Genomic DNA, 14,653 nt, shown 5'->3' with positions numbered 1-14,653 from the left:
TTAAAGGACGTTGACACAATTTTCTACCTTACTTTTGTGCATTGTCTTCTCCATAACTGGAGCACTGGCGGGAGTGTGTGTATGTGTGTGAGAGAGTAATTCTAGCATTTGAAACAGAAGAGGTTTCTGGTATAAAGCGGTGTTTTCTGACTGTGAAATAAAAATTAAATGGATGGTTGAACTAACTAGTAGTTGAATGAACCCTAAATTTTTAGGCTGATAGCAAGTTCTCCAGTGATCCTGTCATGTGAAGGTGCATTGTATAATTTGTTACACCGAAACAATGACAGAAGATATTTAAGGCATCAGTTATGGTCACCTATTGTCTACACAGTTCATAATAATACTGAACATTTGATATTATGTAGCACTTTTCAATTGTAATTCTCAAGGCCTATGCAAAAGAAAGTATTGTTATTCCTTTTTTTTTTAATAGCAGATAATGAAACTGAGTCAGAGATAAGAAATGATTTGCCAAGGTCACAAATTAGTGTGAAAAATCTCAGTTCTCCTGATTTCCAGTTGTGCTCCCATTCAACAAACTTTCTTTTTAAATCTGTTCAGGCCATAAAATACAGCTGACAATCATAATTTCTTCCAGTTATCTGCCAGTAAACGCCAGATTGAAAAAAACTGGGAACAGCTTGTCCTTAGCAGGTCAAAGCACAGTCCACCTGAAATTGCATGTCACAAATTTTGTCCACTTATGACCTGCACAAATATCATTTCTGCTAAGGAAACAGAGCAGAAGTAAGGAAAGAAATTCAGAAGTTGCTTGCCTTTTTTTGGGGGGGGGAGGAGGGGGAAAAGAGAAACTCCTACATATGCATACTTCATCTATGAGCTATCTCCATTATCAAGTTAAAGTATCAAGTGCTCGGCTGGGATGCACATCTTAAAAGAAAATTGTATGGGACTATTTTGTTTTTAAAATATTTTATAGTTCAGAAGGAGTGTGCATTTGAGAACCGGAGGTTTTTCCTTTTGTGTAGGAATATTAATATTCCCATTATTTCAGAATTGTTAGTGTTAATGGAGAGTTATAGAGAGAGTAGTATCAATGAGGAGGGAAGAGAGGGCTTGTAAATAAATTTCCAAATACATTCCATGTGTTTATTTATACCTATTGTTATCAAGATGTTTCACTGAAGAGGGTATAGTAAACAAACACATGAAATATGCAAGGAACAGCGGGGTGGCAGAGAGGTAGAAAAGTTAGCTCACAACAATTTTTATTTTTTGATGTCCTTGGTTTATATATATTACATTGCTCCCCACTTGTCCTTGTTTAGATACAAGTTTTAAGTATTTTTGGAGATGCTCAGTTTTACAACAAACATTCTAGGATTAACCTGGTACTTTAGTGGCAGCATACTGTGCTGTTGACACATGGGGATCAAAAGCCCCCAATCCACAGGTTGTTGAATAACAGTGCAAACACTCTGAAGTCAGTGGGGCACTGCACAAGCAAAGGTGTTTGTCTGAATAGAACCTGAAGGCTTGGGACACAAGTTTGGGAACTGTCTACATGGGCCAGAAGGGGCTGGAAGCACTGTAGAGGCAGCACATTCAATTCCTGGGAAGAAAGCAGGGGATTCACATTGTTCAAGCTGGCAATCTGAACAGTTTGATTGTCTCTGAAGGGAGCAGAGTACAACCCTCAGGCTTGAGAGAAGGTTGTTTTTACACTGAACTTGAGTGTGGTAACAGGAAAGAATAAAAAAATATCTTTTCCTCCAACACCCATAAAAGAATCCTAGATTCTACTCATCTATTCAGCAAAATATTGTCCAATCATGAAATACAACTTTTTAAAAAGCAATTTAATACCATATTGGGATGAAAATATCGGGGATTTTGTTTTTAGTTTTGATAGTGAAGACCACAAGAGACCATTTAGCTAGGGAGCAAATGAAAGTCTGACAATTAATATGTTTCTGTTTTTATTTCATGAAATTCAAACTATCAGTGCATATGGTTTCTGTTAATGATGCTCAGATATACTGATTCTGTGTAATTACCGCCCTACATTAATGCAGTCCTCCTGGGACGCCATGAGAAACCTGCATAATCAATAGAGATTTTGGGAATGGGGGTGGAGAAGGAAAATAAAGCCCAGCCAGAAATACTGCTGCAAAATGTAATCACTATAATTTACATTTTGCCACCAATTCTCAGGTACAAATTCTTTTATGCTCTGCCAAATGATCTGCACACTAATTACTGTTCCTGTCTTCTAAATGCACAAACACCCTAATTTGCAGTTATTTTATTTTCTGTAACTCTGTTCATTTTGTCACCAAACTAAGTTCCTCTTCCTTCAGCTGAGAACGGTTGCCTTTATAGATCATATCAAATGTATTTTAGGACTGCAGGCACAAGGTAAGCCTACAAGAAGTGAAGAGGAGGCTTAAAAAAAAAAAAAAGGTGTGTGTGTGGAACCATCAAAATGTGTACATGCCTTATTGAGTAACAGCATGTTCGTATCGTCACTCTTGACTTTCCTCTCTCCTTCCTGACCTGTTAGTAACCCTCACTTACCGTGTCATGTCTAATCAAGAGTGCAGGCTCTTTTACTTTGTTTTGAGGCACTGAATACATTTTTAAATGTTCAAAAATTATAAAATAATAATGAGGGAATACAAGGTAGCCTGTCTTTTCTCCATGCCTAACAGACCAAATATTGTGCATTAATTTTGCAAGGAACTGTATGACCATATTTCCAAACTAGGGTGCCTCAATTCTGTTCTATAGATTACTATATCATTTCTCTGTGTAAAGAACTGTACTTTTGTTTGTTTTCAAATAAAGCAAAACAAGACTATTATATTTCGTGTAAAACCAGAGTAGTTTATCAAGAAAATTCAACTCCATTCTGAAAAAATATTTACATGAACAAACAATTTAAGTGTAACTAGAGAAATGAGAATTGGGTTAAACCAAATAAACCATAGAAAAATGTCATGTCTGGAGACATATTGTTATAGTACAGTGAATTAATGAGATGGTTTGACAGGCTAACCCTACTATCAGCTGGTATCAGTTTGTATCCCCCTTATATTTCATGATATCAAGTTTCCTTTTTTCTTTTCATTCTCTGCCACTTTTCTATTGACACTATTTGCTGCATGGAGGAGAGAATTCTAGAACCTCAACAGCCCAAACACGTTCTTATCATAGAATCATAGAATATCAGGGTTGGAAGGGACCCCAGAAGGTCATCTAGTCCAACCCCCTGCTCAAAGCAGGACCAAGTCCCAGTTAAATCATCCCAGCCAGGGCTTTGTCAAGCCTGACCTTAAAAACCTCTAAGGAAGGAGATTCTACCACCTCCCTAGGTAACGCATTCCAGTGTTTCACCACCCTCTTAGTGAAAAAGTTTTTCCTAATATCCAATCTAAACCTCCCCCATTGCAACTTGAGACCATTACTCCTCGTTCTGTCATCTGCTACCATTGAGAACAGTCTAGAGCCATCCTCTTTGAAACCCCCTTTCAGGTAGTTGAAAGCAGCTATCAAATCCCCCCTCATTCTTCTCTTCTGCAGACTAAACAATCCCAGCTCCCTCAGCCTCTCCTCATAAGTCATGTGCTCTAGACCCCTAATCATTTTCGTTGCCCTTCGTTGTACTCTTTCCAATTTATCCACATCCTTCCTGTAGTGTGGGGCCCAAAACTGGACACAGTACTCCAGATGAGGCCTCACCAGTGTCGAATAGAGGGGAACGATCACGTCCCTCGATCTGCTCGCTATGCCCCTACTTATACATCCCAAAATGCCATTGGCCTTCTTGGCAACAAGGGCACACTGCTGACTCATATCCAGCTTCTCGTCCACTGTCACCCCTAGGTCCTTTTCCGCAGAACTGCTGCCGAGCCATTCGGTCCCTAGTCTGTAGCGGTGCATTGGATTCTTCCATCCTAAGTGCAGGACCCTGCACTTATCCTTATTGAACCTCATTAGATTTCTTTTGGCCCAATCCTCCAATTTGTCTAGGTCCTTCTGTATCCTATCCCTCCCCTCCAGCGTATCTACCACTCCTCCCAGTTTAGTATCATCCGCAAATTTGCTGAGAGTGCAATCCACACCATCCTCCAGATCATTTATGAAGATATTGAACAAAACGGGCCCCAGGACCGACCCCTGGGGCACTCCACTTGACACCGGCTGCCAACTAGACATGGAGCCATTGATCACTACCCGTTGAGCCCGACAATCTAGCCAGCTTTCTACCCACCTTATAGTGCATTCATCCAGCCCATACTTCCTTAACTTGCTGACAAGAATGCTGTGGGAGACCGTGTCAAAAGCTTTGCTAAAGTCAAGAAACAATACATCCACTGCTTTCCCTTCATCCACAGAACCAGTAATCTCATCATAAAAGGCGATTAGATTAGTCAGGCATGACCTTCCCTTGGTGAATCCATGCTGACTGTTCCTGATCACTTTCCTCTCCTCTAAGTGCTTCAGGATTGATTCTTTGAGGACCTGCTCCATGATTTTTCCAGGGACTGAGGTGAGGCTGACCGGCCTGTAGTTCCCAGGATCCTCCTTCTTACCTTTTTTAAAGATGGGCACTACATTAGCCTTTTTCCAGTCATCCGGGACTTCCCCCGTTCGCCACGAGTTTTCAAAGATAATGGCCAAGGGCTCTGCAATCACAGCTGCCAATTCCTTCAGCACTCTCGGATGCAATTCGTCCGGCCCCATGGACTTGTGCACGTCCAGCTTTTCTAAATAGTCCCTAACCACCTCTATCTCTACAGAGGGCTGGCCATCTCTTCCCCATTTTGTGTTGCCCAGCACAGCAGTCTGGGAGCTGACCTTGTTAGAGAATTCTTACTAGTTAGTTAGTTAGTTAGTTCTTACTGTTAGGAATATCTTCACAGTGTAGCTTTTAGTACTTACTGTAACACAGGGATTTACCATCGCCCTTTTTCTCCTTTCTGAAAAATTTATTCTAAACAAAAATGTTGCTGGCAACTTTCCAGCATTCTCTTAAAATAAAAGTTATATATGTCAGGTAAAAAAATCAGTGTAAAGAGATGCTTAACATAAGGAGGCACTTAATGCCTACAATGCCCCTAGAACACAGACAGAATAGTATGGAACCCCATTAATAAAATCCCTAACTCAAGTTACCATGACACTGAGTGCAAGGAAATCATTCACTGCATTACAGACTCTGTGGCAACTCCAACTTCCAGCTACAATATCAGAAGCTGTTAAACTGGCTGGTAAATCTCCAGCTTTGCCTCAGCTCATTTCTCCTGTAACAGAACTGTCAGACTGAAGAACTGTTAGCATCATATTTTCTACCCTCCAGCCCACTAGATATCTTAGCTGTCTCTTAAATATACAAAGAAATTAATACAAATAATAATAAATGTAACTGCCTGCCTAAAACCAGGAAGAAAAAAAAGTGATAAATGCTTTCCCTTGCAGATTTAGTTTTTTTGCTTAGTACTATAGCATAGATGCATTTTTCTTCTTACAATGATTAACAACATTTTAAAAATAATTATATTTAGTATTTTGGGAATTAAGCTAGAAGATCTGAATTTTTTTCACCTCTAATTTTTATGATTCATTTGTAAATGAGGGCCTTTCATCTAAGGAGCTCAAAGCACTTTACAAAGATGTTCATTATCTTCATTTTACAAAAGGAGAAACTGAGACAAAAAGGTAAAGCGCCTGTCCTATATCACACACACAGTCAGTAGCAGAGTGGGTACTAGAATCAAGGTCTCCTCATTTCCTTGTCCCTTACTGCATATATTAGATGGCACTACCTCCCAAGTTTCTAAACAAAAAGATTGGGGGGGGGCATGGAGAGAGGAAGCAAATGTATAGCTATATTTTCCTGTATGAAACCACCACTTGAAAAAAAAAACAAAAATTCCAAAATCAAATGGGCATTGTTAAATTTATTTATCCCCTTGTTGACAATGATTTGAAAAGCAATGCTTGCACCACGTTCCCTATAATACACCTATCATACTAAAATCTTACATCACGTGTAACAATGGTACAGTGGAGCATGTTCCTGCTATCACAAATATTCACACACTCCTTAGACTGACTGGATCCACAATGGGAGGTACAAATACCACATGCAGTGTCCACTGTCAAACACCTTACACAGTGGAATCTTTCAAACCTCTGGGTTAGCCAAAACAGGTACACAATTTTCCCTTAACACTCACTTCTCATGTCCGATATGTTAAAGAGAGAGAAAGTGAAGGTGGAAGGGGCATCAGTCATGACTTGAGAGAAAATTACCTTGTGTGGGAAACCGCATCACTAAGACTATAAGCACTGTTCTCTCTTGTTAAAGGAATGGAGGCTGGTTGACTCTTGGTGTGAATATCCAGGCTCAGTGAAGACTCCGTCTTCCGGTCTACAACATGGCTTTCTTTTTCTAAAGTCCTGTCTGCGATGGAGACTACTTCACTGGAATTATGCCACAGTGGTGTCACTTTCTCCTTTGCAAGCCCTGATCGAGGAGACGTTGCTGAGGTTCCCAGAGAAGCTGTGCTGCCATGGCTGGGGCCGTATGAGGTGGTATCTATGCCACTATCAGCTGAAGTCCCTTGAAGGTAGTTGTAGCTGTTCAGCTCTGACTCAGTGCGATCGCCGCTGTCATACCATTTCTCATCACTATGGGCACTGGAGGCATTACTGGAGAGAGTATTGCTGCTGGAGTGGCTGGAGTAGTGGCTGTCAGACTACAAAAAAATGTTCATGACTTTAATTCAGAATGATCACGATGAAGATAAAACAAAGAAGGCACAACTGCACTATGGAAGCTCTACTTTTACACATGTCTGGGGGGACTTAGTCTAAAATTCGCAGACGTAACTCAGGCCATCAGTTTAATGCCCATTTTAAAAGCTTGGTATGACTTTGGGCAGTCATGCCTTAATTTATTAGAGAAAATCTAATTTACCCCACAATATTTTTACACCATTTACTTTAAAATTTAGTCACCTGTACTAAGCCCACTCACAAGTAAAAATGACCATTCATGTTTAAACTTTGATATTCAATCGCAACGCCATAACCATAGAAAAGTACCCAATTCTTCAACAGTGCTTATAATTAAAGACGGCACAGATGCTAATTTTAAGGTGTTTAGAACACGAGACTCCATCAATCCACAGCTGAAGCATGTGTTATTTTAATAATCTGATTACTTACCCAAAAGTTTGAGAAAAGACAGAATGGGCATCTCTGGCTACTCAGATCCCCCTTTACTAGGAAGCTCACTGCTTCCTCAGCAGCAATCTCCTTTGCAAATAAACACTGAAATGAATTATCGGGAATGCTGCAGGCTTCACAATCAGATGTATGTATGACAAACTCCAAAGGGTGTTCCTACCCAGTTCTACAGGGTCAGAAGGATGTAGTTTTCTATTCAGCGATTGAACATGTATATAAAGGTAAGAAAAACTCCTTCAGGCAGTACTCCAGCAGCTATTATGAAAGAACCTTTCCAACTAAGGAAAAAGTTATGATCACATTTAAAGAAAATAAATGAGAGAGACTAGATAAAGAAAGAAAAATGAAAACAAAAACAAGTGTAGAGGCAAGGGAAATGCTATTTATATTTCAACATATGTGTATGGACTGCTGCACCAAGCTTCTAAACATTGCCATATGAAGCATTTTTGGAAAGTTCCCCAAAACTTGCATCTGTGGCCTGGGACTAGCTATGGGGATTTACAAAGGATACTTCCTTTGGGAATAATCAAAGTTCCCACAAATACTCCACTAATCACCAGGTACCAGACCAAAAACCTACTGTTCAATTGGCAGTAAAATGTTTCTGCTAAGAAATTTGCTATTAAAGCCGTGCTTAGCTTCTGGAATACGGAAAAGGTAGCAGATCTGCTTTGCTGACAGAGAAGTATGGTTTTTTGCTGATTTTATAACTATGTTTTTGAAAGATACTTTGCCTTTGAACGGCACCCAGACCTTTTGGGCAGAAACAGAGTCAAAGATTTAAAAATAATTTTTAATAAGTTAACTTACATGACCCTGCTTATTTGGCGACAAGTGAACGACAGGATCCTGCCTCATCAGTCTTGCACTGGGGCTGTCTCTGAAGGATGGCAGTACTTTTGATACAGCTGGGAGATGGCATGTTGGTTCTGCAACACAGCAAGCAACATTGCACTTACCCAGTATATGCACTGTAGGGGCATGTGAGACAAATTAAGAAAACTTGAAATCTGATGTTACAGTTTGATTTTCCCCACTGCTGTCATTAACCAAAACCTTTGGACAGTCGGTCATAAATTTATTTCAAAATACAGAATGTATGGTATACAAACCGCTTGTAAAACAACAAGGGCCAAATCCTCACCCGTAGTAAATCAGTACAGCTCCACTGAAATCAATGGAGCCATGAATATTTACATCAGGTGAGGACTGTGCCTCAAGTGTCCAAGAAGATGGGGCCAGGATATTAAACCAGGTGCTGGCGTATCATAAAAATGAATGTCTCTTTGTTCACATGGCCAGAGGACAATAAATTAGAAAGCTTGAGGTCCATCCCTGTTTAGTTGTACTGTAAAGCAAGGCAGAACAGTCAAGTTACAGTGATCACTTAACTATACACATTTATTTCCCCTTTGAACTTCAACCATATCTAATAGAAGTACCCCAAGTATTTCTCATCAAACCATCGAAAACAGATATTTTTAAAAGAATCTATTGTCTAGTCCTAAATAGCAATATCATCTACCATACTATTTCCATGCCACTCAATGGTTTTGACTGTACTCCATGAAAACACAGTTACTGACCTGTAGTGAAAATTGTTTGAGAGATGTGGGTGCAGATGTGTATTCCACTCAGGTGCACCTGTGCCCAGCCCATCGAAGCAAGAGAACTTTGCTTAGTAGTACCCATCAGGGCAATATTCATGCCCTCTGGTCCTCATAGCCCCTCCCATGGCTAAAAAGGGCAGCACTGCCCCAACCACCCTCAGTTCCTTTGCACCAGAATCCAAGACTAGGACAAAGGATGGGTCATGGAATATGTATCTGCACCCACATCTTGAAGAACAAGTTATAGTACAGGTAAGTAACCATTTTTTTCCCCAACTGGTTGCAGACATGTATTCCACTGTGATGATTCTCAAACAATACTGGTAGGAGATAGGGCTTGGAGTCTTCTTAAACAATGACTGCAGAACTGCCTTCCCAACTGACTTCCTTTCCCATCTGACCTAGATGCTGTGGTAATCACATAAGGTTTGGCAAAGGAATGTACAGAAAACCATGCAGCAGCTCTGCAAATGTCCAAGATTTAAATATCGCTGAAAAATGCAATCGACGAGGCTTGAGCCCTTGTTGAATGAGTCCGTAAAGACTGTAAGAGTGTGATCTGAGCCACTCCATAAACTGTGGTAATGCAGGAAGTTATCAATCTAGAAATTGTCTGCACAGATACTGGCTGACCTTTCATCTGATCCACACAAGAGACAAAGAGCTGAGGTGGTAATGAATAAACTGATTTAATTCTTTCCAGACAGAATGTCAGACACCATCTCATATCTAACGTACGAAGCTGCTGTTCATCTGCATTCGACTGTGTCTTAGGAAAGAATACGGGTAAGTAAATAGCGTGGCTAAGATGAAACTGCAAAACTATTTTGGACAAAAACTTTGGATGTGGCCTCAAGGACACTGTCTTTGAAGTACTGTGTATATAGAGGCCATGCCATAAGGGCTTGCAGTTTGCTCACTCTTTTTGCAGAAGATATAGAGACAAGAAGCATGATGCTACTAACCCAAATGGAGGACCCATGAGGGCGGCCAGTACAGTACTGAGATCCCACAATGGGACTGTTTCCTTTACACGTGGAAAAAGGTGGACAGTGCCTTTCAGAAATCTCATTACCATGAAGTTTGAGAAAACTGATCTCCCTTGGATTGGAGGATGGAATGCCAAGATCATTTCCAAGTGGCCCCTCAACAAGATAAGAGCCAGATCCGAGGACTTCAAATGCAATAAGTAATCCAAATCTCCTGAACACAAGTTAACGTTCTGTTATTGACAAAAGCGAAAAATGATTTCACTTGGCCAAACAGGTAGTACTAGTAGATGATTAGAACTCTCCTAACTACTTCTGAACATTGATCTTAATTCTCATCTAGCCATCCACACTGTGAAGTGCAACACTGTTCAGTGCCAGATGTGCAACCTGCCCAGGGTGTTGAGTCCCTAGGCTGGGAAGATAAACACGAGATCTGGGAGTTTGAACAACAGATTTAGGTCAAAGAATGAACACTGTCTTGGCCAACCTGGTGCAATAAGAATCAGTTTGGCATGGTCCAACTTCAGCTTGAGGATACCCTGAGAGAAACCATAACATAGCCTGGAATTCTTAAAAAAATGTAACTTCTCATTGTCTTTTCAGAAAAAAAAGACTGTCCATCAAATGGTATGTCTTCTATGCTTTTTTTATGTACACAGCAATGCCTGAGTTCTGCAGCCAAGAAGTCCTCTTCACTGAGACATGGCAGTATGCCACATTCCTCTTAGAAGAGGAGGAAGAATCTCTTTGAACCAGGGAGTGGCTCTGATTAGTTTTATGAGTTCTCTTCCTCAGGGGAGCAGATGAAGGGGACTGGTCCCTTTTTCTCTGAGAAGAGTCTGAATCTGGTGGCCTATCTTGGGTCCACACCAGGTCTGAAGATTGATGGCCCTGGTGATCTGCAGAGGGCCCCAGGGCTAAATCTGGCTTCATGGCTTTTTCCAGGAGGTGCTGTTTTAAACACAAGTCCAAGGCAACTTGAGTGCTTTTCTTAAAGGAATAGCAAATGGAGCACTCTTTATTGTCTCTCTCTCCTAAAACACAACAGACAACATGTATGGGGATTGTAATTTGGAAATACCACCCCACAGAAAGGATGGAGCTTAAATCCTGGTGAGGTCATACTACCATATAACACTATAAACAGAACTAATTCCTAAACTGGATTACAAGGGTACTGCTAATTAACAATTTACAGACAATCGCACTGTTGTTGTCAGAAACCGACAGGTAAAATCCACATGGCAAGCTCCAACTCAAGCTGTGGGCAGTGAGAAGGAACTCAGTGGGGGTCAGAGTAGTGTCACCCTGATATAGGCATGGAAGAGGCTATGAGGGCCACAGGGTGCAATTGCTGCCCCAACAGGGACTGCTAAGCAAAATTCTCTGGCTTCAGTGCATTGGGCGCATACACTCTTGAGTGGAATACAGTTCTGCAATGATGTGAAGAAACAGCATATATTTGGCCATGTCTACATGAGAAAGTTGTACCAATTTAACTAAAACAATTTAGAAATGGAATTAATTAAATCTGGGCAATCACCTTGTGTGGACACTCGGACTTGGTTTAAGTGTGCCTTATATCAATTTAAGGTAAGTGGATAAGGAGATTTTTGAATAAATAAAGCAGTTAATTCTTTTCTGAGAGGTCGCTATGTAAGTATAGAGGTCTTGCATGGAAAGTTCCCCAGCAGTATATATTTGCTTTCAAAGAGCTAAAAGTGGATGGGTCTTGGTGACAGTTCTTCACATGGACCTTCTAGAGATACCGAATACTCTGCATTCTTAAAATGCAACATTTAAGAGAAATTTGTGCTTACAAAAACCAAGGAACTTAGAGTACTAAAGGATCACACACTTCATAGTTTTTGTAGGCTGAGTTTATCGCACTTCCCAGGGGCTCCTTGAATCCCTCCTCATGAGCTCCCTACATTCCACCCTCCTATCCCGCACTGTCTCAGAGATTCCCTTGAAATATCACCCATTCTCCCCTGCTGTCAACGGTTGTGTGTGACCCCCCCATCTCTTCTCTCATACCAAGGTTCCGAATTCTCCCCCACCATGCTGGCAACTCTTGTGTGCACCCCCGTTCCCACTTCCCCCACAGCCTCCATTTTCCCCATGGCTGTGTGCGTTCCCCATTTCCCACTTACTCCATTCCAAGGGCTCTGTATACTGCCCTTCCCACACAGCTGTGTCTCCTCCTTTCCCCATACTAGGTTCTTTCAACCTTTTCTTCCACTTGGGGTTCTGTGTGCCTCCCTTCCTCCCTGCCTCCATTTAAGGGTCCCCTATTCTCCCCCATGGCAGTGGCTCTGTGTTTGCCCCCCTTCCCTTCGTCTCTTCTCCCGAAGGCGAGTCTGTATGCTCCCCATTTACCCTTCCCCCTATACTAGGTTGCACCCACATCCCCACTTCCTTCCATGTTCATCATTCCCCCTTCCTCCTATGCCAGAGGCCCTACCTGTCCCTCATTCCCACCTTCCCTCCATGCCAGGGCCCTTTTCCCTCTTCCCCACATACCATGGTCCCCAAACTGTGCCACCACTAATTTTTCCCCAAATCAATAGTGTTTTGGTTACTGATGGCTAGAACATTCCCTGAAAATTTGGAATTGATTGAATGCAGCATTCAGAAGTTATCATGTTACCTTCCTACCCACAGACAAACAGTAATTGCATCAAGTGTAGCATAAGGCGTTTGCAAGCTTGGTCAACCAGTTGAAACTGGGCAAAGTACAGATGAGAGCTATCCAAATCTCCTCAATATAGCTACTCTCTCTCAATCTTTATTTAGAGCATTATTATCATTCTAGCCCTAATGAGTTCTCTTCTGGTAAAAGTAACAAAATGGTGATTAGGTGCAATGGACAAAAATTCTTTAAAGTCTAGGGTGAGGCAGAAACAGCTTTGTGTGAATCTATCATGCCTTATGTCCTACCTATTTACAAACCCTAATACTGCCTTTTTAAAGCTAAAACATTCTACTTATTTTGTGGTGAACCAAACTGCTACATAGACTCATCAGAACTGGCATTACAGCTTCTAGCCAGAGATGCAGCTTACAGTCAGAACTGTCTGAATGCAGGACACTACCCAAGAGAGATACTGCGAAATAGCCCTGTATCCTCTTTGTTTGCTTTTGATGAATCTTGGAACTACCTTTCCCACCAGAAACACAATTTTTACGGCTCCTTTCACTTTCTTTAAGCCAATACTGTAGCATCTAACATTCCACAGCAGAACTTGCTGGCAGCTCTATCCAATGGCAGCACCACTACACAGCAGAGAAGCTGCAGAAGTAATGCTGAACAAGAGATCAGTTTTACATGTGTGGTTACCATCACAACAGTATGAAAACATATGCAATTAAAAATCATTCTGTCAAAATGAGAACAACAGATGAGTATAATCACAAGTTTTCCATGTTAAAAGGAGAAGGGGATGACAGATGTCTTCATTAATAAGGCACAACTCACTGAGGCTCTGAAGTTACTAGAACAAAGTACGTGTTCAGAACCTGAGAATCACATTGCACTTCCCAAATGCCTGCTGCATTCACTGAATCCCTTTATTGTGTGTTCAAGACTAGCACATTTATATAGGAATAATAGTGAACTACAATGCAGTAAGGTGGTCTTCTGTGCAGACAAGATTGGGAAAGATATGGACTTACAAGAATAGCTTCAATTCCTTGGTCCTAAAATGTCCTAAACTCCTACTAACCTATAACAGAGGAATTTAAAAAAATAGCAACCTTGACCAAACTTGCAACAATGCAACTGGTTGGCTATTGTAGGGCAAAATTTGTGTCAGTGTCAGACTCTCATTGGTATCAACTGGTGTCAAATTGTCATCTTAGTGCACAACAGCGATATATAAAGAAGAAAAAGGTCTCTGTACTGATACTCCAAATGAGGGCTTAACAATGCAAATCTTCAGTACCCAGCTGTTTTATGTAGTTAATATATTTCTTCAGTTGACAACTTAATTGCAAAATGCAAAGAAAACGTATACACTGGTGGAAGGCAATTCTAATCAAGCTAAAGATTTATTTCACTATTTAAATTTAAATTGCATTTTTTTCCATTTTGCACATGGGATTTTTAGAGCTTCAATGATCAAACAATCAATTTGCATTTATATAGCACCATTTGAAAGGGAACATCACAAACACTTAAGATAAACTAAGCAAAAATTAAACTAAGCCAAACCACTGGGGAGAGTAGGTGAGGTCAAACAAGCCTTCAACAACAAGACAAACTAATAACCATGTCTATCCAACCACTTTTTAAGGACAGGGTGTTCCAGAGAGTGGGAGAATTATGGAACATTTAGCCTCAGAATAACTTCTGTTCTTCCTCAGGTGATACTCAGAGGTCTCAAAGACACAGACTGAAGTATATCTAAAATCTAATAATTCATTCTGATTAATGAGAGTAACATTCACAAAGAGAAAATACAGTGGTTTAGAAGCTTCTCCCACTGCATGGAGAAATATACTGCCAAAGTCACCTTGTGGTTAACACCATTTGCTTACTGCAGAAGTTAATTACTTACCCATTTGGTCAACAATACTATCCTCACTCCTCTGCCAGCTTGGTGTGGATTTGCCGCTGCCACCAGTATCCGTCTGCGTGTTCTGCCTGTCAATGGAGGCAGGGGATCTACGACTCATCCCAAACCTGTTGTAGTGTCCCCAAAACAAAGGTAGACAACAGTTTTAATTATGCTTAAATCCCATGTAGAAGAATAGCACTTACAGAAAAACAGTTACGATATCAAGTAACTTGACCCAGAAATCCGGAAACATAGCTGCTTGTGGGAT

General features: G+C 40.8%; 1 protein-coding gene across 1 annotated transcript in view; it reads right to left on the bottom strand.

Moving 5' to 3' along the window:
- The window catches only part of SIPA1L1 (signal induced proliferation associated 1 like 1), a 365,338-nt gene that overhangs the window by 18,208 nt on the left and 332,477 nt on the right, over window positions 1-14,653 (bottom strand). Inside the window, 3 exon segments of the mRNA XM_043515810.1 lie at window positions 6,283-6,728; window positions 8,035-8,153; window positions 14,386-14,510. Coding sequence (XP_043371745.1) covers window positions 6,283-6,728; window positions 8,035-8,153; window positions 14,386-14,510 — 690 coding nt within the window.

Source organism: Dermochelys coriacea, chromosome 6 (genome assembly GCF_009764565.3).
Source record: "Dermochelys coriacea isolate rDerCor1 chromosome 6, rDerCor1.pri.v4, whole genome shotgun sequence".
Taxonomy (NCBI): domain Eukaryota; kingdom Metazoa; phylum Chordata; order Testudines; family Dermochelyidae; genus Dermochelys; species Dermochelys coriacea.
Note: the sequence above shows the minus strand (reverse complement) of the source record. Positions and strands in the feature narration are given on the sequence as shown.